Source organism: Acanthaster planci, linkage group LG06, assembly GCF_054643075.1.
Source record: "Acanthaster planci isolate LZ-2023a linkage group LG06, COTS_SCS, whole genome shotgun sequence".
Lineage (NCBI taxonomy): Eukaryota > Metazoa > Echinodermata > Asteroidea > Valvatida > Acanthasteridae > Acanthaster > Acanthaster planci.
Genome location: NC_141782.1, coordinates 17,916,988 through 17,942,909, shown reverse-complemented (window position 1 = coordinate 17,942,909; position 25,922 = coordinate 17,916,988). Strand labels below are relative to the sequence as shown.

General features: G+C 43.8%; 3 protein-coding genes across 10 annotated transcripts in view; 1 reads left to right on the top strand and 2 right to left on the bottom strand.

Moving 5' to 3' along the window:
* Nucleotides 1-25,922, bottom strand: part of prpf4b (pre-mRNA processing factor 4B) — a 39,330-nt gene that overhangs the window by 12,708 nt on the left and 700 nt on the right. For 3 of the 8 annotated variants that reach the window (XR_015425605.1, XR_015425606.1, XR_015425604.1), the window contains exons 2-16: nucleotides 23,810-24,820; nucleotides 22,290-22,733; nucleotides 22,064-22,148; nucleotides 17,817-18,237; nucleotides 16,755-16,816; nucleotides 15,643-15,727; nucleotides 13,959-14,106; nucleotides 13,639-13,776; nucleotides 12,898-13,051; nucleotides 11,579-11,693; nucleotides 6,845-7,083; nucleotides 5,420-5,664; nucleotides 1,740-1,784; nucleotides 1,035-1,240; nucleotides 211-298 (exon numbers count right to left, since the gene is read on the bottom strand). Coding sequence is in view for 1 of the 8 variants with exons in the window: in XM_022240414.2 (XP_022096106.2) it covers nucleotides 5,473-5,664; nucleotides 6,845-7,083; nucleotides 11,579-11,693; nucleotides 12,898-13,051; nucleotides 13,639-13,776; nucleotides 13,959-14,106; nucleotides 15,643-15,727; nucleotides 16,755-16,816; nucleotides 17,817-18,237; nucleotides 22,064-22,148; nucleotides 22,290-22,733; nucleotides 23,810-24,820 (3,094 nt within the window). In the remaining 7 variants the exon portion in view is untranslated. Of the gene's footprint in view, nucleotides 1-210; nucleotides 299-1,034; nucleotides 1,241-1,739; nucleotides 1,785-1,873; nucleotides 5,665-6,844; nucleotides 7,084-11,578; nucleotides 11,694-12,897; nucleotides 13,052-13,638; nucleotides 13,777-13,958; nucleotides 14,107-15,642; nucleotides 15,728-16,754; nucleotides 16,817-17,816; nucleotides 18,238-22,063; nucleotides 22,149-22,289; nucleotides 22,734-23,809; nucleotides 24,821-25,922 lie in introns of those variants that run through there. The other 5 variants (XR_015425607.1, XR_015425608.1, XR_002598539.2 and 2 more) reach the window with 3 other exon arrangements.
* On the bottom strand, nucleotides 7,742-9,459 carry LOC147798909 (uncharacterized). The gene has a single exon (XM_087137828.1). The coding sequence runs from the start codon at nucleotides 9,274-9,276 to the stop codon at nucleotides 7,963-7,965; it is 1,314 nt and encodes a 437-aa protein (XP_086993954.1). The 5' UTR covers nucleotides 9,277-9,459; the 3' UTR covers nucleotides 7,742-7,962.
* Nucleotides 9,466-11,290, top strand: LOC147798908 (uncharacterized). Its single transcript, XM_087137827.1, has one exon. It carries the CDS (start codon nucleotides 9,723-9,725, stop codon nucleotides 11,034-11,036), a length of 1,314 nt encoding a protein of 437 aa, XP_086993953.1. The 5' UTR covers nucleotides 9,466-9,722; the 3' UTR covers nucleotides 11,037-11,290.

Below are 25,922 nucleotides of genomic sequence, written 5' to 3'. Positions count from 1 at the left end.
TCAAGACGTCCAACACAGGGCAAATTGCAAAATCTACACAGCCTTTGTCGATATTTTCTTTCCTGTGAGAGGGATGAGCAGGGTACTTCAAAAACTGAGCCCAATGCTCCAAATTTTCTAGCTCATCCGTGAAACTCGCGCCCAAGTCCAGGACAGTATAGCATCCCACTGTCACATCATCACCACAATAGTACGACAGAAGTGGCCTACCTGGCTCCAACAAGCTGAAAGTGGAGGAGAACCAACTCCAAACTCTTGCAATTCTCTCTTTTCATTTTATCGCACGCCTTGAAACAGTCTGCAAGGATGTAACGGGTGTAAGAGAGTGTATAATTGAACAGTTGCCATGGGGGGACATAATTGAGCTTAAACACTATTAGGAACTACCAACAATATCACCATTCCGGCCACATGCTGACAAATTGGATCTCCTTTCCCCACTCAGGAAAACTGCCCCTACAGTTTCCCCCAGTGTGGACATTTTCAAAATATCCTTCCAAATTAAAACTCTGGAGCCTACATCTGAAACAGTTACTCTGCCGTGCTTGTACATGTATAAGGTTTACCTGAAAGAATTGAAAAAAAAAATATTCTTTTTTTATTGTAAACCAAAGTGTCTGATTTTTGTCACTGTTCTCAAAAGAAGAGTTCGAACTGTATAATATTCAACGCTTGATAAGAAAACATTCTAAATGCATGCAAGAAAACTTTGACAAGCTGTTTCAGCACCCAAGCTCATCTTAATTTTTTCTTAAATCTTTGGCTTGAGACCAAATTAAAAGCTTGTCTTTAAAAAATCTTCAGAGTGACTTTCTTGGGGGGGGGTCCTGAAACTTGCCGAACACAATTCAAATGAAAAGCTGTCTATCTTCTGACAATAGTACGAACAAGCGTAAAAACCTGTCTTCTGACAGGAGAGGGGAGGCAAAACGAGAACAAAGATAAAGCAGTTCCAGCATCTACTGTCCATGCATAAAATCAACCGACTGGCTTGGAAAAGCAAGCCTGTAATGTGTTTAGGGGGTGTACTTTACCCTGCCCTGGGCTGAAGAGCACCACAGTGACACAGGGTCAGGCGAGCTCAAAACAGGTCTTCCTTAAACTCGGCTAATTCCTTCTGGCCGGTACCTTCAGCCGTGCTGTTCTTTTTTCCCCCTTTTTAATCCTTGACAGACAGCCAGACAACCTTGGACAATAATCCTGAGCCCAGCTGAGGAGGAAAAAACTTCTGATGCTGCGTCTGTGATTTAAAAGAAGAGAGGTGGTTACAATACAAATGCCCAATGAACAACAGTTTGACACCACTTTGGGGGGGGGGATCCGTTGGTGTTTCACCATGCAAGTACTGTTCAGCAATGCACATGTGCAGTAGGCCTACTGTTTACATTTTCAATCAATTCGAATTCCACTTTCTCTGCTCTGCCAACCTCTGAAACAAACAGAACTTCTCTTCAGTGCCAACATAAAACTACATGTCATCAAAGTGCTCCTTCCTAACTGTCTTTGTTTTCCGTACATTTTATATGTAATTTAGAATGTTGGCTACTAGCTTTGAGCCACCTTAATCAGCTTTTGGAGTTACACTATAAGTGGGAGCAAATAAAATCTGCCTGTTAAGCTTCGATTCTGATACAGAAATGCCCAATCAATTAACATTTTAGTACAATACAGTACAGTACAGTACACTAGCGTTTGCACACTGGGGCTTGAGTAAGCCCACTCTTGGAGGGGTTCAATACCTTCAACAAATCATCCCCACACCTTGCTGCAGAGAGACTTTGGACCTGCGTTTGAATTGAAACAAAGAAATGCATCAGTCAGATTTGTCGGGCTTAGTGTGAAGCGACAAGAAGCACCACTATTCAACACAATGTAGATTAAGTCGGTGACTATTTTAATACATTCATCCGCCTGTAACTCTACAAGAACTCAACAAATCTTTAACACCGCTTGGTTGTTTCTGAACAAACGGGGGAAAAAAAGAATTAACGGCACACACATTTGACAACTGGTTGTGGGATAAAAGTCATGATGGCGTCTTATATGTCACCACATCCGTGGTAGATCTTGCCTTCAAAACTGGTCTTGGCCACTCAGCCTACTTACAACCAGTTCACAAAATACCAACTGCCTTGTTGCCAAGCCTGCAAGTTTTCATTTACTTTTTCAATTGATTAACCATTCTCTTTTGGCCGATTTCTTTTCTGCCAAAGTGTTTATGAGAGGACTAATCAAGGATATTAAAAGCAAGCATTCCATGTTCAGGATTTTTTTTTTGCTGTTAGCATCTGTTAAATCGATGGCATCCAGCTGTGCATATCAGACACAAACTATTTGCATGTTTGCCCCACATTTTGTGAGTTTTTAGTTGAAGAAGTTTCTGGCTCTCAAAATCTGAAAGAAAGCTTTTACTTTCACAAAGTGGGTATCAAAAAGAAACAATCAATCAAAACACTGATTAATCATAAAACCAAACAATACTTGCGGGCCCACTTGCAGTTCTGCATTGAGCTGTCAACTGATGTATCCCTGCTTAACATGCAGAGCAAACCCTGTATATCATGCTTATATACATACAGACATACATACATACACCAGTGCAACTTCAATTGACGTCTCTTCAACACATGAGCCAGATAGCTTAGCTTAGATGCATGTGTAGTAAGCAATGTTTAAAATTCTTATAAAGAATTCAGAATTTCTAAACAGAGAGACAGCTAGGCTTAATTTGCAAAGAATGCAACATGATATTACAGGTGATAGTCATTAGTAGAGTGAACTGCATATTAAGTTGAGGTCCTTAATTTCTTTGGTCAACAATACAGTGGACCTTTCCCCTGAAATATGCAAATTAGACAGGCGCATGCGCACTACTACCACTGGTTGGCAAGCGCGGCCGTCAACACTGTCGGCAGTGTAGGCGAGCTGCTCGTAACCATAACCTGGAGCGTTGAAGTTCAAACAAAACCATATTACAGCCTTTGTCAGATACTTCAGCACGCTTTTCTCGCAACTAAGTGAAGTTTTCAATGTCTTGAGGCTGGAAAGTAACAACTCCTTGTCTTTAACTTTGGCACTCATGTCAAACTATACCAGCACGGAAATGGCGTGTATGTGCTCATAGTTGCGCACATATAGAGATTTGTATTGTTACGTCATAGATTTAAGCACCTTTGCCAACAAGTGGTAGTAATGCGCATGTGCCTGCCTTATTTGCATATTTCGTGGGAAGGGTCCATTGGGACTACCATCCTTTTAGTCTGTGTACCTCCCACGAATACTGCACTTGTGACTCCACTGCTCCAAACACAAAATGGGGCCAATGTCTATTTCCCCTGCTACAATCTGACGTTCTCTAAATGTCTACATTCCATTAAAACAATGTTCCGAGAAAACTAAACCAGCAATTGACGAAACAGGATAACTGACCCTCAACACCATAACTATCTTTGCCTTCCAAGCACGAATTAAGTGAAACAACATCTTTAAATACAGAATGTAAAGAAAATTCATTATAATAAAAACAATTTATGCGTGCGGCATTCAAAGACACAACATGAAATGCAAATTATAAGGGAACAAAGGTTACATGCACATGTACATGTATGATTCCATTTTATGCCTGATTTCATTTTCAAATTTTTTTTCAAATCCTGCCAATCAGAAGTCACATCTCATCTAAACTCAGTAATGAAGAAGCCATTTAATTACCCTCAATCAGAGGAATTAAACATGGCCTCACTTAGTTTCAGTAGGCCTAATACATTCAATAGCATCAACATAAATGTAAACAGTGCTCGAGCATTCCTTTCAAATTTCTTGTGTCTGTCTCCAAGCAGTAATTCCCCACACAAAACAAATCACACACAAAAACAAAAAACCATCACAAATCAAAGGATCAACACAATTAGGCAATTTAAGGAAATATTCACTATTAACCGAGTGCTGAAGCAGAATTTGTTGGGCCGCGCCACCTACAACCCAAGTGGTGGAGAGCCCGTATAACTGTCATTTCTATCAGAATGCTTAAAAGAAGCAAGACATAGCGGATTTACTACCCTACGATTTCTCTACAAACCTCAACTAAATAAACATAATCCGAAAGCTTTTAGGAGGTATTCTTTGGACACAGAAGCTCTTGTTTTAAATTTTAAAGGCAACAGAAGAATGAGAAATTACATTGTCATTTTACAAAGGGTTACAAAGGAATTTGGGTACCCATTTTTGGGAGGGTATCAGGAACCCCAAGTCTCCATCAATGCTGTGTTTAATTTCACAAAATAAAATGCCCGGATGTATAGTACCACAAATCAACACAAAGTGCGTCTGTGAGGATGAGATGGGAGGAAATTAAACCTTGCTGTAGATTTCTGTATGACAATCTCTAGTCAAGTGTCCATACGCTCAGAGCCCAGAAACAAGGATTTTCCATTACAAAAGTCCATTCAGCATTTGTGATTGCCCTACACTCTTTGCCATTACTACAAAAAAAACATGCGACGAGCAATTTATTTCCACGTTTCTCTCATTTCCACTGAGAGTAGCTGAACAAATTGTCACATTTGCCACAGGATGTAAAGCCAGAACAGAGAAAAATCTGTCAAGAATTCATTTTGTTCTTTCAAGCGCACATATTTTCATGATGGTTTAAGTTTGTTTCTGAGGTATAATCCTCTTGCCAAAGGGAAAGCAATTCATTTCCTCTGTTTTCTTTTTTTTCCAGGAAAACAAATTCCCTGGCCAATTTTTTCTTCTATAAATCTCCCACTGTTTTACGCTTCAGGCAGCTGTTTCACTGAACACGTGTCATTTACTTTGAACAAAAACACAAGAACTACTTTCACAGAGAAACGTTCAAAAAGAACGGGAAACCTTTCACTTCCCCTTGTTGTTATGGATACACATCATTCACAAAGCTTTCATTAACCAGATTGAAACAACAACAAAATGAAAACACTACTTCTTTCTAAAAAATATCTCTCACCGATCGTTTTAATCCACACTCAGAACACTGAGTGAGGCTGTGCCGTTCTGACGAGAATTAGAAGACTTAGGCATTTTCAGGATGTCTGTTAACTGTTAAGATTCAACAGTTTGTTTTCACTGTAAACCACAACGGATAACCTGTGATTTCAAGCAGCCTGAATAATATGGTTTTCATGGTGGTGAGTCTTGAAGCCAATAGAGACTGTAATCCCCCAAACTGAGATCTGTACTCAATGGGTGTGAGATCTCCAGCCCAAAGCACAATAGAACATTACGCCATGCTAGAATGAATAAATAAATCACCACCTATATCGGTCTCAAGTACTATTAGTGATAAACAGTTAACCATTTGGCAGTGGAACTAATTTCAGACAGTGAGTCTGTGGTACAGTTTTCTTTTCAATATGTAACTGACGGTTTTGAATGGACCTGCCTGTCTTGGTTACTGTTCCGGCACTCGTATGCCTGCTCTTTTCCGGGCCCCCATCATATCTTTTCCTGGATGAAGGGGTGGTGCAGGGCCTCCTTGATCTGGATGCGCTTGCTGGGGTCCAGCGTCAGGCACTTCTCCAGCAGGTCCTTGAGCTGGGTCAGCTTGCGGTCGGGCCGGCCCACCCCCACCAGGTCCCCCATCAGGTCCCGGCCTGGGTTGATCGCGCTGTAGGTGGTCACCTTCTCCTGCGGATGAGAGGAGATGGGGATTGGGGAGGTTCATTTTGGACAGGGAGGTTTAGTTAAAAGACTCCTTTGATCCACTCCAGGCCTTCCATGGAATACTTTGACCCTCACACTGTCCGAAGTCCTGCGGGTGTAAAGGTCTGGTGCATTCTGCTGCACTGGAAAATCAACAGCAGCCGAACAAACTGCCCATGCTGAGACAAGGGCAGCTAGTCCCATTGAGCAATGGTACAACTTGATCCAGTGTTGGCGGCCAACCACAGACTTCCAGGCCGTTTGGCCATTGGGAGAGTTGACCTACTGGATCTGAGAACTTGTGGCACTCTGTGGGAGAGTCACCTTGGACAACTGAGGCCAAATGATTCATCTGGAAGGGTTTCTGGCCCTGGGTGGTTACAGTTAAGGTTCCCAATCACCCATCAGTTTTGCACAGCATTTACATCATGTGTGATTCCAGGTCCTACATTTGGAAAACTCTGACACACCTGGAAAGTGTCCAATTTTCAAGGGTTTTTGATAAGTAAGCTTTGATACCTCTCAACATCACGGCACCCTTATCAAAGTTTAATGTAATTCTTGGGCATCCAATGTGGGCCGTAACAAATTGGAACCACCTCTACAACCCTTTAAAGTTATATTGAAATTTGGGGTCTTCCAGTTCCAAAATTCAGGGATTTTGGACTTCCTTTGATGTGGTGCAGTCATCTATTTATAATCTGCAGACTTCAACAGAGCCAGGCCAGTTTTCTTTTTAACCATCAGCTACACCCACTGCGCAACATTTAGAATCTTCTCCACAAACAGCACAGGTGGTTCTTCCAAAATCCATACCAAAAGAACTTAAAAATGACTACTGCTTTAGGCGTACCACTTCATGCAAATCCCACGCAGTGCATTCACCCACTATTAACCTAGATGTCACCAAGGCTGTGGCACGCTATGACTATACAGAGGTTCTACATGGCAGCCATTTTTCCGGTAAGAGCTTTTGTTCAACAGGAATACAGCTGAGTAGACCATTTTGTACTATCCCTCCGCGACAAAAGCAGTTCCAAGAGAGATGGCTGCCATGCAGAACCTCTATGGGGTCATGACATCTGACATCAATTTACGTTTTTTTTTTCAACACTGCAGTGGCATGCGTCCTTTGATCCTAGACACTGGCAACAGAAGAACTCACCCTCTCGGTGACTTTGTCCACCTCAATGTACTTGAAGTTGAAGCTGCCGTCAAAGTGGCCGTCCTTCAGCATCCCCTTCTTGATCATCTTGTTGGGCATCCTGCCCTTCAGGTCCATCATCAGCTTCAGCATCTGGTTGTTGGACTTGCCGGGGAACAGGATCTTGTCCGTGTACAGCTCGAAGATGGTACAGGCCGTGCTCCAGAGATCAATGGCGTAGTCGTAGGTCATACCGATGACTGCGGGAAGGAGGCGAGGAGGGTTTCAGACGGGGAGGGGGAGGGACAGTGAGGACAAGACAAGAGGCAATGACGGGAGGAGGACGACGCGGAGCAGTCGGCAATAACGGAAAAGTGCAGTTCAAGAGAGAGTGGGCGCAAGATATTTTAAGGGGTATTTTGCGAGTGGAATTTGGGAAGGAAGCATGAGTTGGTCGTGGTTTAGAGGAGAAATCAAGGGAAAGCACACAGTTGTAAAACAGTGGAATTGGAGGATGGGGGGTAAGTTAACAATGGGTTATTAAGAAGAAAGAAGTCATTATTGTGTGAGGAAAAAACAATTGTGTGAGGAAAAAGCGGGGGGGGGGATGGATAATGAAATCATATTAAAGTTTTTCAGAAGGGATGTACAGAGACATTGTACAGAAGGGAATGGGTGGGACAACAAAAAAGATTTGAACAGTTTAAAACGACGCATTGCATGGAAACAGGGACCAACAATGGAGGGAAGAAGAGAGGATCGATAACAAAAGCAGGAACAGATTGGATGAAAGGAAAGGCAGGGCAGTAAAACAAAGATCAAATAGAAAAGGAATTGTGAAGACAAGTTTTCAACATGGCAAATGAAATTATGACAGGAGCACAGGCAGGAAAATGACAAAGATGGGAGAGGTTAACTATGTGAAGTTTGCGGTGACACCATGTAATCAAATACTCTCTTTGAGTGTGTGTGGTTCTGAAAAGAACCGGGGTTCACTCGACGTTTCGAACAGTGTGCTCTGTTCGTCTTCAGGAGAAAGAGTGCCGAACTCTGGAGTGTGTGGGGCTTAAGTACCGGTGGAGAGGATTCAGTGCAGTGGAAACTCGTTGATGCGGAACAGCTTGGCTGGTGGTTGGATCCTAATCTTGTGGGTTACTGTCGGTGGGCTCAGTGAAGCATGTCATACTTGCCGTGGGTGCCGTGGGGGGAGGACAGTGGACCGTGGGTATAGGTGACCCATTGGTCTGTAGGGGGAGTAGGGGGCGCCAGATGTTGCTAATGTTGAAACCGATGTCTTGGGGTACTGTGTTGTGCTTGTAGATCTCGATGGCTTCTCTGATGCGTCTTGGGTGCCATCTGTTGACAGGAACAATGAGTTCTGCGTCTTTCCAGTTGATGATGTGGTCCTTGGCGTGTGAGTGTTTGACAATGGCAGATTTGTCATAGTCTCCTCTGCGTCCGTGGGCAATGTGTTCTTTGAGTCTGGTGGAGAGATCTCTGCCAGTCTCGCCAATGTACACCTGCCCACATTCACAGGGGATCCTATACACTCCAGCCTTGGTCTTGTGTTCCTGCTTGTCCTTGTGGGTCTGCAGGCTGGCTTGTAGTTTCTTAGTCGAGGAGTGGTACACCTTGATGCTGGCTTGATTGAGGATTCGTTGGATTTTGTGTGAAGTATTGCCTAAGTATGGGAGGTTGACTATGGCCTTATAGTTGGGGGGTTGGCTTTGGGTATAGGGGACCCGACAGCCGGGGTGGTCTTGGGTTTTGACTTGATGCTGATGATATCCGTTGAGTTGGAGTGCCGTTGTTATGTGCTGGAGTTCATCTTGTAGGTGCTCTTGGTCGCAGATCTTATACGCTCGGTGCACCAGGGTTCGGTTGACTGAGGACTTCACCCTGGGATGATGGAAAGATGAGCTGTGGAGGTACCGGTCTGTGTGGGTGGGCTTGCGGTAGACGGAGTGCCCGAGGGTACCATCTGCCCGTCGATGGACCTTGACGTCAAGGAAGGGAATGGAGTTCCCCTCCTCCTGTTCCATCGTGAACTTAATGCTGGGATGCAGGTCGTTCAGATGGTTCAGGAATGATTGGAGGTGATGGGGTCCATGCGGCCAGATGATGAAGGTGTCGTCTACGTAGCGAAGCCAGGTGCTCGGACGATGATCTGCGGAGAGTAGTGCCGTGGTCTCGAAGTCCTCCATGAACATGTCAGCTAGGACCGGGGATAGAGGAGATCCCATGGAGGTCCCAGCCGACTGCTCGAAGAACTTGTCTCTCCATCTGAAGCTGGTCGACGAGACGCAGGTTAGCAACAGGTCATGGATTTGGTCGGGGGAGAGGGCTGTGCGCTCACAGAGAGTGGGATCATTTTGTAGACGTTCTTTGGCAATGAGGCAGGCCTCGCCTGTGGGGACGTTGGTGAAGAGGGAAACGACATCAAAACTGACCATGATATCGCTGGGCTGTAGGTTGAGGTTCTGGATGTGTTGGACGAATTGATCTGAGTTGGTCACGTGATGAGGGGTGTTACCCACCAAGGGTTTGAGAATTTTAGTGAGATGCTTCGCAGTGTTGTAGGTAGGACCTCCTCGTGAGGCTACAATGGGACGGAGTGGAATGTCGGGCTTGTGGATCTTGGGCTATCCCTCTCCCGTTGTACAGACAACTGAGACCCTCTAGTTCCACTTGCCCCCGGTTCTTTGGCCAACCCAAGATCCACAAGCCCGACATTCCACTCCGTCCCATTGTAGCCTCACGAGGAGGTCCTACCTACAACACTGCGAAGCATCTCACTAAAATTCTCAAACCCTTGGTGGGTAACACCCCTCATCACGTGACCAACTCAGATCAATTCGTCCAACACATCCAGAACCTCAACCTACAGCCCAGCGATATCATGGTCAGTTTTGATGTCGTTTCCCTCTTCACCAACGTCCCCACAGGCGAGGCCTGCCTCATTGCCAAAGAACGTCTACAAAATGATCCCACTCTCTGTGAGCGCACAGCCCTCTCCCCCGACCAAATCCATGACCTGTTGCTAACCTGCGTCTCGTCGACCAGCTTCAGATGGAGAGACAAGTTCTTCGAGCAGTCGGCTGGGACCTCCATGGGATCTCCTCTATCCCCGGTCCTAGCTGACATGTTCATGGAGGACTTCGAGACCACGGCACTACTCTCCGCAGATCATCGTCCGAGCACCTGGCTTCGCTACGTAGACGACACCTTCATCATCTGGCCGCATGGACCCCATCACCTCCAATCATTCCTGAACCATCTGAACGACCTGCATCCCAGCATTAAGTTCACGATGGAACAGGAGGAGGGGAACTCCATTCCCTTCCTTGACGTCAAGGTCCATCGACGGGCAGATGGTACCCTCGGGCACTCCGTCTACCGCAAGCCCACCCACACAGACCGGTACCTCCACAGCTCATCTTTCCATCATCCCAGGGTGAAGTCCTCAGTCAACCGAACCCTGGTGCACCGAGCGTATAAGATCTGCGACCAAGAGCACCTACAAGATGAACTCCAGCACATAACAACGGCACTCCAACTCAACGGATATCATCAGCATCAAGTCAAAACCCAAGACCACCCCGGCTGTCGGGTCCCCTATACCCAAAGCCAACCCCCCAACTATAAGGCCATAGTCAACCTCCCATACTTAGGCAATACTTCACACAAAATCCAACGAATCCTCAATCAAGCCAGCATCAAGGTGTACCACTCCTCGACTAAGAAACTACAAGCCAGCCTGCAGACCCACAAGGACAAGCAGGAACACAAGACCAAGGCTGGAGTGTATAGGATCCCCTGTGAATGTGGGCAGGTGTACATTGGCGAGACTGGCAGAGATCTCTCCACCAGACTCAAAGAACACATTGCCCACGGACGCAGAGGAGACTATGACAAATCTGCCATTGTCAAACACTCACACGCCAAGGACCACATCATCAACTGGAAAGACGCAGAACTCATTGTTCCTGTCAACAGATGGCACCCAAGACGCATCAGAGAAGCCATCGAGATCTACAAGCACAACACAGTACCCCAAGACATCGGTTTCAACATTAGCAACATCTGGCGCCCCCTACTCCCCCTACAGACCAATGGGTCACCTATACCCACGGTCCACTGTCCTCCCCCCACGGCACCCACGGCAAGTATGACATGCTTCACTGAGCCCACCGACAGTAACCCACAAGATTAGGATCCAACCACCAGCCAAGCTGTTCCGCATCAACGAGTTTCCACTGCACTGAATCCTCTCCACCGGTACTTAAGCCCCACACACTCCAGAGTTCGGCACTCTTTCTCCTGAAGACGAACAGAGCACACTGTTCGAAACGTCGAGTGAACCCCGGTTCTTTTCAGAACCACACACACTCAAAGAGAGTATTTGATTACATGGTGTCACCGCAAACTTCACATAGTTAGTACTTTCGCCATGCATAGCCTCAAGTCCTATTTATGGGAGAGGTTGCGTTAATATGGGCAGAGAGTGACACCTTAAGGTGCACTGTTGGCGTTGTAAAATTCCAGAGAAATTTCCCCACATTCGTTGTTGAACCCCACCCCCTTAAATAAACTCTGGTGTAATTTTAGACAATCAGATGCTTGCATGGTTGACAATGGAAACTTCAGGGAGCTAACGGGGGCTAAGCTTGAGAGACTAAACTCACGCAGCAGAAGCCTGAAGACTGCAACCACAGACGGAGCCAGGCTTTGGGAGAGACCTCTGAAATGACTTACTTATTTCTGGCGCCCGGTAGAAGCGGCTGACCAAGTACGGAGTGATGTCCGCCTCACCTACGTGGCATGCCGAGCCAAAATCGCACAGCTTGAGAATGGCCTTGGATTCATTCACCTGGATGTATATAACGAGCGGAGAGAAACGCCAAGGGCATTTATGTTCACAACTGAATGGGTTTTTTGTCTAATGAGGAAACTAGGCCTGTCAACACTTCTTCTGGAGGAGATTACAAGAGACAGAGGCTGCTTCCAAATGGTACAGATAAAGCTGGAGATAACCTATCAAAGCCAGTGTCTCAAACCAAAAGCCACTCCTTACCGACATGTGTTACTATCAGCTGCAGTGAAGACTCATTGGAACAAATTCAATTGGAACAATTGCAATTATTTGACGGATAAGTTGAACTGAACAAAAAGCTCCGTGTCTAGCAGCATGGAATTAGCTTGATCAACAACATTTTTCAACGGCAGTGATTAAGATACTTGGACTTAAATATCAGCGTTGTAGTCGGGACCACTTAAGACCTTCACAAGACCACACAAGACCAACACAAGACCTCCAGTCTGAATTCAAGTCACAAGCATTCCTTTGTCATGGTTCACCCTGTTGCTTGTGACTGGTGTTGTGCATGGTCTTGTGTCTGGTCTTGTGACTGGTCTTGTGTCTGGTCTTCTGCCTGGTTTTGCAATGGTCTCAACTACAACACTGTTAACCATATGCTGCCGGGTTTAATTTGAAGTTGCATGACGTATACCCCGGGGGTTTTCTGTTTTCAAAATTCTTCAAAAATTCATAACTTCATTTACTGGATGTTTACACCCACACGAATGACTGTCTGGTGGCTACTCTAATCTGACAAACAACATCAATTGATGCCCAAGTATTTCAGCCAGGCCTGCTTCCTTGTAAAGAGAGCCCAAATTGTGTGGTGTTATGTAATTTTCTTTTGTTCCCAAAACTGGCCCAGTGCACCGCTGGCGTCTTTTCAAATGCTGACCAGATTAGCGTGCAGCGGTACTGTATCACTCATCCCTGGAGCGCTTATGTCCCTGTGGTAATCCACTTGCGCTGAATGCCATAAACAGTGGTAACTGGTATTATCACTCAAAACAATGACAGATTTCCTCTGCTATTGACAACTGAAAAAATGTTGGCAATTCACAGCGGCTCAATCTTTTGTTCTGAATACAGTCTTTTGTTACAAAGCCCAGCTCTGTTGTCTGATTTTGGGCAGCCCGCCTATGAATATAAACCCAAGTCCGCTAAACCAAGCAGTGAGCTGTGGACTTCTGCACAGAGCGTGGACGGAGTGACTCACCAAGATGTTGTCTGGTTTGATGTCGGCGTGGAGTATGCTGCACCGCTTCAGGAGTTTCAGGGCCATAAAGAGCTGACAGGTGTAGGAATGCACAGCTTTGATGTTGAGGCCATGGTCTTTACCATAACGTCTCAACACTTCACGTAGGTTCATACTGCAGACAGAAAAGATGACGACAATTCAAGTCTCCATTTGTACAACTGTACAATTCTACATTTGTATTATTGTTCATTTCTACATTTTGTGATGACAAAGTTGATAATCAGTCAAGGGAAAATTAACAAAAGTGAATATGTCCCAGAAAACAAGACCAATGTCAATAATTAAACACCCAGATTTTCAAATAACTGTACCGCAGGTCAGCATTGCCCAGACAAAATTATGTCCACAACAGTTGAATAACAGAGTTCTGGTCTTCCTTAGCAACCAAAACAGGTCCTACCGGAGTAGGTAAAGCAACCCTCCTCTAACTGTAGGGAAAAAAGACAAATGCAAACACAACCCGAAAAAGCAGAAATCAGTTGGGGGGGGGGAAAAAAAATGTTTATGCACATTTTCCGTAAAATTTGCGACATGAGAACTTTCCTGATCATATGATACATTGCTTCTTCAACTGCATTTTAAATGCGGCAGGGACAGGATTCCAAGAGGGATGATGCTGAGGAATTGGAGCAAAAAAAAGGGGAAGCAGGATGGGCATCGTCAAATTGAAAAAAAAAAAATCAAAAGCAATCACTGTACCTGAGGGGCTCAAAGACGAGACAGAGATGGTTGCGATGGAAGAAATGTCTGAAGAGACGAACACAGTGGAACTTGTCTTCCCTGTCTGTATCGTTGAGTCTCTTCAAGTACTCCAACTCTTTCAGACCCGTCTTGTGCCTGGGGACCGGGTAAAACAATCAGGGTTATAAAGACGCGTTGGGTATGCCTTCAGGATATTCGTCTTGGTCGTCTTCCAAGATTCTTGTCTCTGAACTTAAACGCTACACAGAGAGATACCAGACATTTCTTGGTATCTTCTCTTTGAACAGATCTAGGGTAGCTTGTGTTGATGAACATACATGAGTTCGTTGTTCCTGATGATTTTGATGGCCACATCTTGCTGCGTCCGTGCTGAATCTCGCGCCCTAATCACGTTGCTGAACACGCCTTGGCCAGTATAGCCATATACATTGTAGCGCTTGTCCAACTGCTCACCGATGCGAACACCTACACAGAACAAACAAACAAAAACCAAAAAAAATCAATGATGGAGACCATCAGGGAGATTGAAATCATCCTGAAGCTGGTTGATAGCTCAAGCACAAGTGAATGCCTGTGCAAAAGCAGATTTATACAAATCAGTGAATGTCGCAGTAAAAATCTGTCCTCCAATGATTACTGAAATTTGCTTGATATGTAAACCAGCCATTAAACCAATTACAGAGAGAAGACACTACCAGTGAGCATCTCAGCCAAAAGGTCAATGCATGCAGCAAGGACAAAGACAAAGATTAGAAATAAGATCAGTGCCAAATTCAAATTTCAATAAATGGAATTTATCACTGCCTAGTCAATAGTTCCAATTTCTGATTTACTCTGCATAGACTGTGGGACAGTACAATAAACTATTTGCGATTTCAGATTTGAGAACACCGAAGAATAAGCAAAAATGTCAAGACAGCATTTCCAGCAATGGATATATTCTAGTATCGATGCATGTACAGTACATGCATCTGTGTGGGTACATTTTGCCTGTTTCTACTATCATCAATTTTTACTGGCAAACATTTTCCAGAGATGCCAACTTTTCAAAATTAGAAAGTGTAATCCTATCACACTTCCAGTTCCCAGACCAACCCCAATTTTTCGGCGCGACCCCAAAAATGTTCACAGGAAAATTAGAAAAAAAGATTTTTTTTAAATTTTAAAAAATCCTGTTGTCTTTTCTTTCAAAACAAACACCTGTCAACAACTTCTTTTCACATCAAAACACTTGTATTTACCTGACTAGCACTTTGGAAGTGTGAATTGTAATTAATTATGGATTACATTTCTACATTAATTCTGGTAAATTTTATTTTAATCGCTTTTGTGGCAATTTTTGGCAACTTTCATCCCATTCAATCAGCACAAAAAACTGTCAAAAATCCTTACCTACCGACCCTGTTTAATCGGAAGCAGAGCTATTTTTTCTTGGCCCAACTAATGTTCATCTCAGTGTCGTAAGATCCAGCGTGGGCAATATTTATCACGTCACAATTACATGCATTGCAAAACAAGCAAGCTCTCCATGACAAGACTTTGCAATAAAGGCCCATTTTTGTGGTAGATTCGAATCAAATCCTCCACAGTCCTCCACTCTGGTCAACTTTTAGCCCGATCATGATGTTCGACACATGTATGTACGATATCGGTACATGTACAATGTATGGACATACACAATCATGTTGCATATGAAAAGCAAACGTGCCTATTCACTCCCTGTTCATCATAGCATTAATTGGGGCGAACGGATGATTCAACTCCCTTGGTTTCCACCGCTACTCGCGCGGCTTATATACACAAACTGCGGGATGCCAGCGATGCATTTCTGACGCGCGCATGACGAGGCCGGCCGGCTCCGTGTTCACTTACATAGAGTTTATACACAACTGTATGGTAAATGGACAAAACAAATTGGAAAAATTACACCTAACTGTACAGTTGGCATCTCTGCATTTTAAATCACGCCTGTGTACAGCACGTATCAGTGATAATACTTACGATAATAGCCTTCGGCATCATCCCAGTTGTCTGTCAAGCTTGGATTCTCATGGCCAGTGTGCCCAAGCTTCTCAACAGTGGGACTCTGAGAAGTAAAAGGTTTTATCCCATATTGAATGCAATGTGAGACAATCATAAATGTTCACTGATCAGAATCATGCAGTCCAATGGGCCACAAGGCTTCACATCACAGAAACTGCACTGGGTTAATTCTTATATCCAGCAAAATTCAATGAGCTTATGCAATATAAGTCCTTGTAAGAGCACCTTTGTGTACCATTGAACATTAAGTTATTTTTTCACCTTGGCATTGTCAAAGAACTTTGGGTGGCTTTTTAACTTTTTATGCTATGTGGATTGGCATACTATTGAGCAATATGGAATGATGTTACTTCAGGAAGAAACCTCAGCGTTGCAGCGGTTCCTGCTTAGAAACTTTGTGCAAGAAATCTAAATATTTTGCTCTTAAATCTTGTGATGATTTCACTGTTGTTTCACTACATGACAATAGGCCCAAACCAAATTTTTTTGCAAACATGTTAAATAAACTAATTTGGGATTCGTAATTTGAACAGAAAAACCCCCAAAATGATAAGGCTGTGCCTATTGAATATTCAAATATCATTTTTCAAATTAGAATATTTGAATACAAAATTCATGAAAAGGGAGGGAGAATTTTCTTTTGTTTTAAATGAGAAAAATTGCACCATGGATGCTTGCTCCAAGAAGATTCAAATGAAATGCAACAGAAACCTTACAGCAATTCAAAATGTACATTATTCATTAAAAAAATTAAAAGGAATATACACTTTCAACAAGAAAAGAAGTATTATTCATCTCTTAAATCTTGCTAAATTGTGACTGGAGATACTAGTAGACGTGAGAAGCTATTATAGTGGTTATAATGTACAACTGTGTGTGTTATTGCAACTGATTTTATAGATGGTTTGTTCCTTGACAATCTGCCAGTAAGACCGAATATTCGGATATTCGATCGAATTGAAGGTGGAATATTCGAATAGGGAATTATTTGAACTGGCTCAGCCCTTCAAAATGAAAATATGGAACACTAAACACTGTAATGTCATCGCACTTAAACTGCTGGTACTTACGTCATAATTATCTCCAAACATGTCCTTTTCACTAAACATGTCCATCCCGTTCTTGGCTTGAGCTGAAAAGAAAAACAGGCAAATGGTGAGTTTCCAGCAATAACAAGTAGCAAGTCAAAGAAAAAAAACCAGAAGCTTTCCATGTCCATGTACACTGCAGCCCAGACACCACTTTGATTTGTAACCCTCTGAGCAAAGGCCAATATAATGTGATATCCCTTTGAACCATAGGATCATATAGGCTGGTGACATTCACGGAAGATACAAATTTAACCATACCTTCAATGTGCCTTTGGGGAATCTGTAGCCAAAAAAATGGTTCTGCTTGAGAAATACATAACTTTCAAAAATACAGTTGGTAGGTCTACGGTTCCCCCCCCCCCATGTGTTTGTGGTGACTGAATTTGCTATTCAATTACATATGAATTTTGGCACGGACCATTTCCATTTACACTACCAAAGCTATTAAAAACAATCGCCACAAAAAGTGATAAATACTTGCCTCAATTAATGTTAACAATAATTTAGTTGACAATTCTTGAAGAATAATAAGCAATTAACACCCCTATGCACAATGCTAGTCTAGTAGTCATGACGGGAAACTGGCCAACAATGTCCGTATATTTAATTTGGTCGACTTGGGATCAAAGTTTTAGGGTTGCAACAAAAAAATTAGGGTTGGTTGGAAAACCAAAAGCAGAACAAGTTGGAGGGGGACTGACTTAGATGGCTGCAGCTAACATTCAGCAAATTTCAACACAAAGTCCAATGGAAACAATTTGCATCTGCATCTCAATATAAGCCCAATATGTAGAAGATTGGCCATGGACACAACACAGCTGGCGCAGTTGCCCAACTGCAGATGTCCCTCATCCAATCAAGTTCCTGTTTTTCAAACAAAGTGTGATCAAGCAAGATTCAACTGACAACATGTAGAGGTTCAACATTTTAAAAAGAACAGAAAAAGCCTGAAGACATCCATACCTGAAAACCAGAGAACATGAACTAAAAGGAAAATGGTTCCCATTTTAACGATGGTCACTAGGTTTCACAAGCACTGACCTTTTGTTTCTGTTTTGGTGGCTGACGAATGCTCCTTTTCCTCCATGTTCACCTTGACAACGGACGCTTTGTCTTGCCTCTGGACTGTCTCTGATAATTTGCTCTCGCTAACCCTTTCAGCGCCTCCCACTGGAACTGGAATGTCTCTTAACACCCCCTCTGGATCAGGAAGTGTTTGCATCCCATCAATAATCTTCCCTTCTGCCCCTCCCTGGTCTGCCGCTTCCTGGTCCTCTTCCTCCTCGCTGTCACTGTCATCATCGTCACTGCTGTCATTGTCAGACGATGATGACGATGACGATGAAGACTCCTCAGTCTCTTTCTGACTGCTTGGGGTGTTCATGCCCGAGCTGGTGATGGACTCATCTGGAGTTGGTACACCGAGCTCAGTGGCGGTTGGGGCTACTGGGGCTCTCAGTTTCTGTGTAAAGAATTTGGCATGACAAGTGAAGGGAAGAAAATTATAAAATTTGATATGGGTGAAATCCCACGTAGGATTACTTTTAAGGGAGTATCTTACAAGTCGGAACTTGAACATTCTGTTGGACCATTCCATCTGAGCCATAACGCTGGACTACTGCACTTGAACGGTTTGTCAGACTGTTCCATTGGACACGTAATACGCCTGTCAGAATGTTCAGCTGGGAATACGAATGTTCCAGATGGGAACATCGGTAATTGGGTATCATGCGCCGATCTAAAAACTGCCTGAGCATACATGTATGTCACTGGTGAAGACGTCCGTACCACACTCTATATTTGAATAAAATCGGACGAGAGGTAAGTCGTTTAAACCGAATTAGTTATTAGTGTATTTGTTTACTATTGTCTCATGTTTGATTATATTTGAACATAATAGTAAAAAAGGAAGATGTGTGCTTCTATAAGTGAAGCGATATAACCTGACAAGAGCTTGAATGGCAAAATTTAATGCAACAAATACGTGAGGAGCCCAGATATTTGCATCACAGGTCAACAGGGGACAGTAGGGGACATGTAATACAGAGACTCGCTCAGTTTGAAACCATCATGATTCGCACTTCAAAGAATCGGCTTCCTCCAGTTGCCCATTCTAGTAGACTGGTCCAGTGGAACATTCCGCTGGATGTATGTGCTTGAAAAAGCATGGAAAGGTCAACTAAAATGTTTCAGTTGAGAACACTGACTTTGCCCTGTGGAACAGCCTGTGTGCCCGACTGAATTTTTCGACTGTTTTAACTTTTGAAATGCTCATTATCACTAGAAGGACACCACACCCGATGAAACTGACAAACCCCTAATCAGTGTTCTCCACAGCCTATATGTAAAATTATAGCTGGACGGCAGACAATGCGAGCGCAGAGTGCGAAGCCATTACGGTGTGGGGTCTAGGGCCCGCTCAAGGGCCCTGGGAAATTTTGGATTCTAGATGCTCCGTGGTGCGATCTGAGGTATTTCCTGGGCACTTTCTTCTGACTTCTTGAATCAAATTTGTTCATAGCATCAAAATTGTTATCGGGAGGTCATCAAAAGTTGATGCCTTTTTTTCTGGGGTATTTTCTTTTTTTTACTGATTGGAACTCGCTATTGAGCTGATGGTACAGGGGTTACATGTATCTACGTGGGCACAGCGCACGTGGATGATGTACAGTCGCTTCCCTAATCATTCCCGATCTCAAAAATAACTCCATGACCAGATTCCAGCAACAAAACCCTATAATTCTAGGGAAATATGGTCAGTAGTCCACCACGTGTATTGGAAAAACTACAAAAAATTTTCAAAATCTAAGCTTTTAATTTGAACTTACGAGATCGTCAAAGTGACAACTTTTGACTTGTTCTAGTTCTGAATCAGTTTAACCAGTTCCAAATAGTGACAATTTTTTTCTCATATAAAAACTAACCTGCAAAATATCCATTTTCAGCCAGAGCCATTGTAGCAAGCTGATTCTTTAATTAAGAAGTTCTTGATTTCGAGAAAATTAGTCCATAAATAACAATTTCAGTGAATTAAAAAGTAAACCTTGTGCAAATTTTGACTCGAGTTTTTCAGCTGTACTGCAAGCAATCAGCGACTATCCCCCTGCGCTGCACGGTTGATGAACTCATCACGTCACATGCATGTACCGGTACATTTCTGTTACGCCCGTGAAGCTGAGTTTGCAACATGCATGCACTTACAGTGTAATCCACAACTAGGAAAAAATTATGCATTTACTTTATGACCAATTTATTAAAAAAACGGGAACTAAAAGAGTCATTTTGATCAAACATACATTAGATGCAAAAGTTTATAGAACTGTTAAGCAGGCTTCAACCTTAAGCTTCAGAGGGTCAAGGCCACTTGGCCTCAAAGGCTCCCAAAACCAAAGGGAACTAAGGCCAATTGAAAGGACACTAAGGCCACTTTGGAACTGTTACTTGTTGGTGACTTTAACAGACTTTCCTTCAATTTTAACACGGTGTTTAACTTTCAACCCACATGCTGAGCAGTGGCACTGCTTGAATTGTACAAAGTGAAAATAAATAATACTGTACGAACTTTAATTTACCATTTGGTGTTGTGTCTTATTACTTTTCATGATGCCATAAAGGCAACACTGTCTGTATTTCGAATATCAATGTAAACTACAAACAAATCAATTCAAGCAAGTCGCTCACCGGGTCACAAACATTTATCCAACAGAAGTCTGCCGTTGCGCCCGCATGAATACCAGTGAAATAGCAAGGAAAAAAATAGACTGGGTCGTTCTTCCACCCTCAATCCCAAATATTAGTGACTCCGTCTCATTGTGTACCGAATCCAATCAGTGCAGAATGTGTAATTCTGTGCTGTGACCTGTCCCTAGTCTGGTGCTACATTTTTAGTATCACACAACTCAACAACGTTGATATGGTTGCTATACCACGTTGTCTAAAGGACGCTACATAACCAGTCCGTGAAAAAAGTGCTCGATGCGGCCACCAATTGAAAGAAACGATAGCGCTAAATGGTAACTTGTAATAGGCCTACTGATCATTGAAGAGGGGCACGTCGGCCAAGTGGCCGAAAGGTACGTGCTATTTTCAACGGGCATCGTGGCAATTCACTGAGGCATCGCAGCAGTGGCCGCTGTAAAGATCTAAGCCTGCAGTTAAGAGAAAAGCATTTGGAATCACAAACACAGAATGACCTGTATTTTGGCTCTCATGATTTTTCATGAACCGTTCCAAAATGTTGAAATGTTCAAACGGAAATCTATCTAGCAGAAAATTTCTTTTCCAGACGTTTTCTGAAACAAAATTTTGTACACGAAGCTTACATTTCACCTTTCTAACTGAACTTGTTCGAAAATGTAGAACACAAAAGAAGCAGTTTTTAGAAACAAAAGAAAAGAAGTTTTTTCCAGTGATCTGAATCTAAGAAAATCCAGATCTAAGAAAATCCAGAACTACCTGTAGGAAATTGGCCGTATTTTCTGAGGAAAAAAAGCGCATTTATGATATTAGTTCTTGATGCGACAAAATGAAACTGCTATGACCGGGAGATTGGAACCAGTCCATAATTTTGTGCTTACGTACTATACTGCCTCTGGCTTTGATTACAAACACTGCAAAGGGCTATACTGTCATGCTGAATAATGACGGCAACCTCATCATGTTAGTTCCATAAAGTGCGGTAAGCTTCTCTCCATTTAGACTAACTGTGGAAACGGTGGAGAACATGGAAAATCCGACAGAAAAATAGCAGGGCAGTGAGAATTTTGGTGGAGCGGCAAAACTTTAGCAGGGCTTTCTAAAATTATGGTAGGGTGGCCCACCCTGCTGAAACCCCTCGTGGAGAACACTGCTTAACATCTGGAAGATTACTGGTACGGATTCACCATGCCCAGAACAAAAGCGAAACAAGGCGTGCCAAACAAAGATTCTTTGACATTATTGCATGTGCTATAGGCTACCACAGGTTTGTGTCCGTAAAATGCAAGTACATGTACACTCAAAAACTTGCCAGCGTGATCTCTCTTCTTTTAACCAAGCAACACCAGGGCCTACATCACTGTGCAAGCTTTTAATCTCAACTACCACGTTACAGAAACACTGTTGTGCGGTTGTGCCCACCGAGTACACTCGGGCACAATGCAGAAACATGAGCAACACCCTACTTCTAACGAAAGGGAGAACTCACAAATGCTTGCAGAAAAGGACTTCTGATTACATAAAGCATGCTGTTTTACAGAATACTCAAGTTTGCAAAAACTGCAAATACACCGAACTTTTCATATACAAACCTTCAGAAGTTCCTGGCGCTGTTTGCGTCTTCTCTCGATGATGGTCTCTTCATCTTCTTCATCTTGGAGATCAACATCCTGCAACCTGGACATAAAGAAAGAACCAATGCTCATGAAAGTTCAGAATGAAAGGCAGGAATATTTCTTTATTCACAATCATTGAAAAAATGTCCCATGATTTAGCAACGTGGCTGCTCCAACCTACAAATTGATATTGGCAACTTACTCTTCATCAGAAGAGTCGTCCTTCATTGTTAGTCCCTCAGAAAGACTTCCCTTAAATTTGTCATCCGGTGTTCGATTTCCACGGCCACGTCTCCGGTCGCGACGCCGGTCTCGGTCCCTGTCTCGATCTCTCCCCCTATCTCGGTCTCGCCTGCTCTCCCTGTCCCTGTCTCTGTCTCGTCGTCTCAGATCTGGGGAGCGTGACCTCCTCCGCCTCCTCTCTGCAAGTTCTTCTCTTGTCGGTGAGCGAATGCGAATGGGCGACCGTAGCCGCTGGGGCGTTCGGCTGCGCCGGCGGGCCGGTGGGGAGTGGTTGCGGTCTGTTGAGGAACGGCCGAATGGCCTGACACGGCTGGGGGACTTGCTGCGGCCCCTGCTGCTGCGTCGCGGGGAAGGGGACCTTCGGGGGCTTTGCTGGCGTAGACTTTCCAGAGATATTACAAGTCTGGTAGTAAGGCACAACATGAACGTTCATTATTTAAGAGCATTATACAACCGGATCACAATTTTTCATGTAGCCAGTGTTGTCGTTGTTGAGTATATCGCAAGTCCTTACAAGTCTTACACCAAGTCACAAGCTGTTTAAATCAACTGTGACAAAAAATCATTCCTTTGCCACTCTTTAAACTGTGAACCCTCCTATGCTGAAGTCACTCTTTGGGTCACTTGGTAAACACCTCAAAGAAGCACAGCTGTATTGTGTTGTGCACTGTACCAACAGTCCCTCACAGGAATATCAGATTGCACTTTTGTGCTAACCAACAACTGTGCTTCACTGTTTTATGTGCATCATTGTGCAGTAAACCAAATGCAGTGAAGAGGACTGCACAAAAGACCCTGGGTCATTTTGTGCTGACAACCTACTGTGTACACACTGAACCTGTGCATGTTTGAGTTCCATATAGAAAATACATGCTCACCAGTGACGGTGGGCATTTGTGCACATTTGTGCTGTAAAACCAAAGGAGGGTTAATTATGACTTGCGTAGTGCAAGAACTTGTGATAGACTTAACTACATTACTGCGTGTAGCATTGTTACTGGCTTTACTATCCTCCAATCAGACTTCTGAATCATTACAACGGCTACTTCAGAATCTCCACTGCAGCTCACACACACAGATACATATTTTCATGGCAGGGATTAAAAAATTGTGTTACCATGGACACTGATGTTACTAATGCACTTTTCTGGTTAATCGTTCAAAACAACAAACTGAAAGTGCACACAATACATGATCTGAATGATGCCGAGATCACGTTTCCAGTCTTACAATGCACTGACAGCAAGATCAAACTGGAGGATAAATGTTCATGGTCTTCTTTTGTACACTTGCAGAACCACCATTAGTTTCACAGTTTAAATATATGTTAACATGATTATCCCTTTCCATCTGTTCCAAATCCTTTCCTCTTTTTTCTTTTCTCACCAAATATTACGCGTGACATGCCACCCATAAAAACCTTTCCAAGAAGACTACTTAAAGCATAACAATAATGATTTCCAATAAATGACCACCTACTTTGGTTTCCTTCGAGGCGACCGACTTCGACTCTTCTGCCTTGGGGATGTTCTTGGTGACCTGCTCCTGCGCCTTTTTGGTGATTTGCTTCTTCTCGGAGACTGACTCCTCTTGGAGCTTGGCTTATCCACCTCTATGGGAGAGGCCAACTGCTTTCTGTCCCGGGATCTACTTCGGGATCTCTTTGAGATCCGCCTGCTAGAGGACTGCTCGCTTCTCTTCACCCGATCTGAGGACGTGTCAGTTTTGTCCCTCTGTCTCCTTGGCGAAGTGCTCGGGGACGAGCGAGAGTGGCTCTTTTTCAGAGAGCGATCACGGCTGATGCTCCTCCTCCTCCTTGAGTCTTTTGACCTATCAGTGCTGTTTCTCTTTCGGTCAACTTCTGGCGACTTTGACCGTGCGCCTCGTTTAGAATGTCTCCTTGTGCTCCCCCGTATTTCTTGGACGATGACCACATCATCATCCGAGTCCTCTTGCTGTTTGGAGTTTTCCGTAGCTCGGGTGTCCCCCTCTGATACCTGACCTTCCTCGTCTGACGACACGTAGCCTTTGGCAATGATGGCCATGCCAGAGGCTTGCTTGAGTTCCTCCTCATTGTTCAGGCCGAGGTCGTTCAAGAGCTCAGCCTGTAAGAGCTCCTTCTGCTTCTCCAGGTCGGCCAGGGCGGCAGTGTCCTCTCCGTCCTCCTCTTCCTCCCCTTCCTCCTCTGCTGTGTACGGGACCACGCCCTCCCGCTTGTGCGCTCTCCGCCTCCCATCAGGACGGCTGCTGGACTTGCTGCTGCTGCGTGACGACTTCTTATGTTTGTGCTTGTGGCGGCATGAATGTCGGTGGTCATCTCGCTCGCTGGAGTGTTTCCGGTGCTTCTTCCGGTGATGGTGGCGATGGTGTTTGTGGCGTTTTTTACTGCGATGGCGATGCTCTCGGGCATTTAACTCATCAGCACTTGGCTCAATGCTCTCCTTTCCCTTTGACTTTTCTTCACCATCTGATTCTGACTCACTAACAGAGCTGACGTAAAAAGACAGGAAAGAGACTGTTTAAAAAATGACATTAGCCGGCCTATCTAGCCCAGGTTGGACGACGTCTACATTACATTGCAACTAATGTCCAGGGGAGGAAAGTCCTTAAACTACGCAAAAAATTTTTCAACACTTTTTTCTCACATTTTTACCTGATGAAGACAGCTCAAAATGTCGTTCACAAGTGCCTTGTCTCCTGAATTCCATAAATGCTATGTAGAAATTACTAAATACGTCCGCGAACAACGTATTTTGGAGGAAATTCTGCAAAACTCCACACTTTCTGTTGCGATTCGCCATCCACATTCAAGTACCTGACATAATGTATAGTATACGTTCGTCTAGCACGGGTACTTGCACATGCGCGAAATGCATGGTAACGGAGACCCCCTTACGCGTGCGCGGACGAGCCGTGGGCGTGATGAAGTCACAGATGAGATCGTGTCTGAATGGGCTCGAGAATATACGGCTAGGTCTATTGTCTACACGTCTCCACGTATTTGTAATGGAGCGAAGACCTAGACCTAGCTCTAGACAACATGCATAACTGTCAGAATGTGGGCTGAGCTTGGAGGCCATTTTGCACACGCGCAAATGCATACTAACACACGAACATAGGTTGTTAATTAACGAACCGCGAAGGAAAGCGTGGAGTTTTGCAGAATTTCCTCCAAAATACATTGTTCGCTGGCGTATTTAGTGATTTCAACACAGCATTTATGGAATTAAGGATACAAGGCACTTCTGAACGACATTTTGAGCAGTCTTTCTCAGGTTAAAATGTGGGAAAAAGTGTTGAAAAAAATTTCGCATAGTTTAAGGACTTTCCTGGACGTTAGTCGTAAAGACGTAGAGACTAGAGCCTAGAGGTCGTCCAACGTGAGCTAGGCCTATCATGATGATCACGATTATAGCACAGTCATGTTACATATCCTGGCATTAATTTATCTTTAACTTCTTTTAAATAAGCTCAAGTCTACGACCAACACAACCTTCTTTATAAAATGCGCCCATATTTAGGCCTTCAGTATAGACTTCGTGAGTCCGGAAACCGGGCAACAACTCTAGCGCTGGCATCAAATCGTGTTCAT

Coding starts and splice junctions, on each gene's coding strand:
- LOC147798908 (XM_087137827.1), top strand. CDS start 9,723: ATGGTCAGTTTTGATGTCGTTTCCCTCTTCACCAACGTCCCCACAGGC.
- LOC147798909 (XM_087137828.1), bottom strand. CDS start 9,276: ATGGTCAGTTTTGATGTCGTTTCCCTCTTCACCAACGTCCCCACAGGC.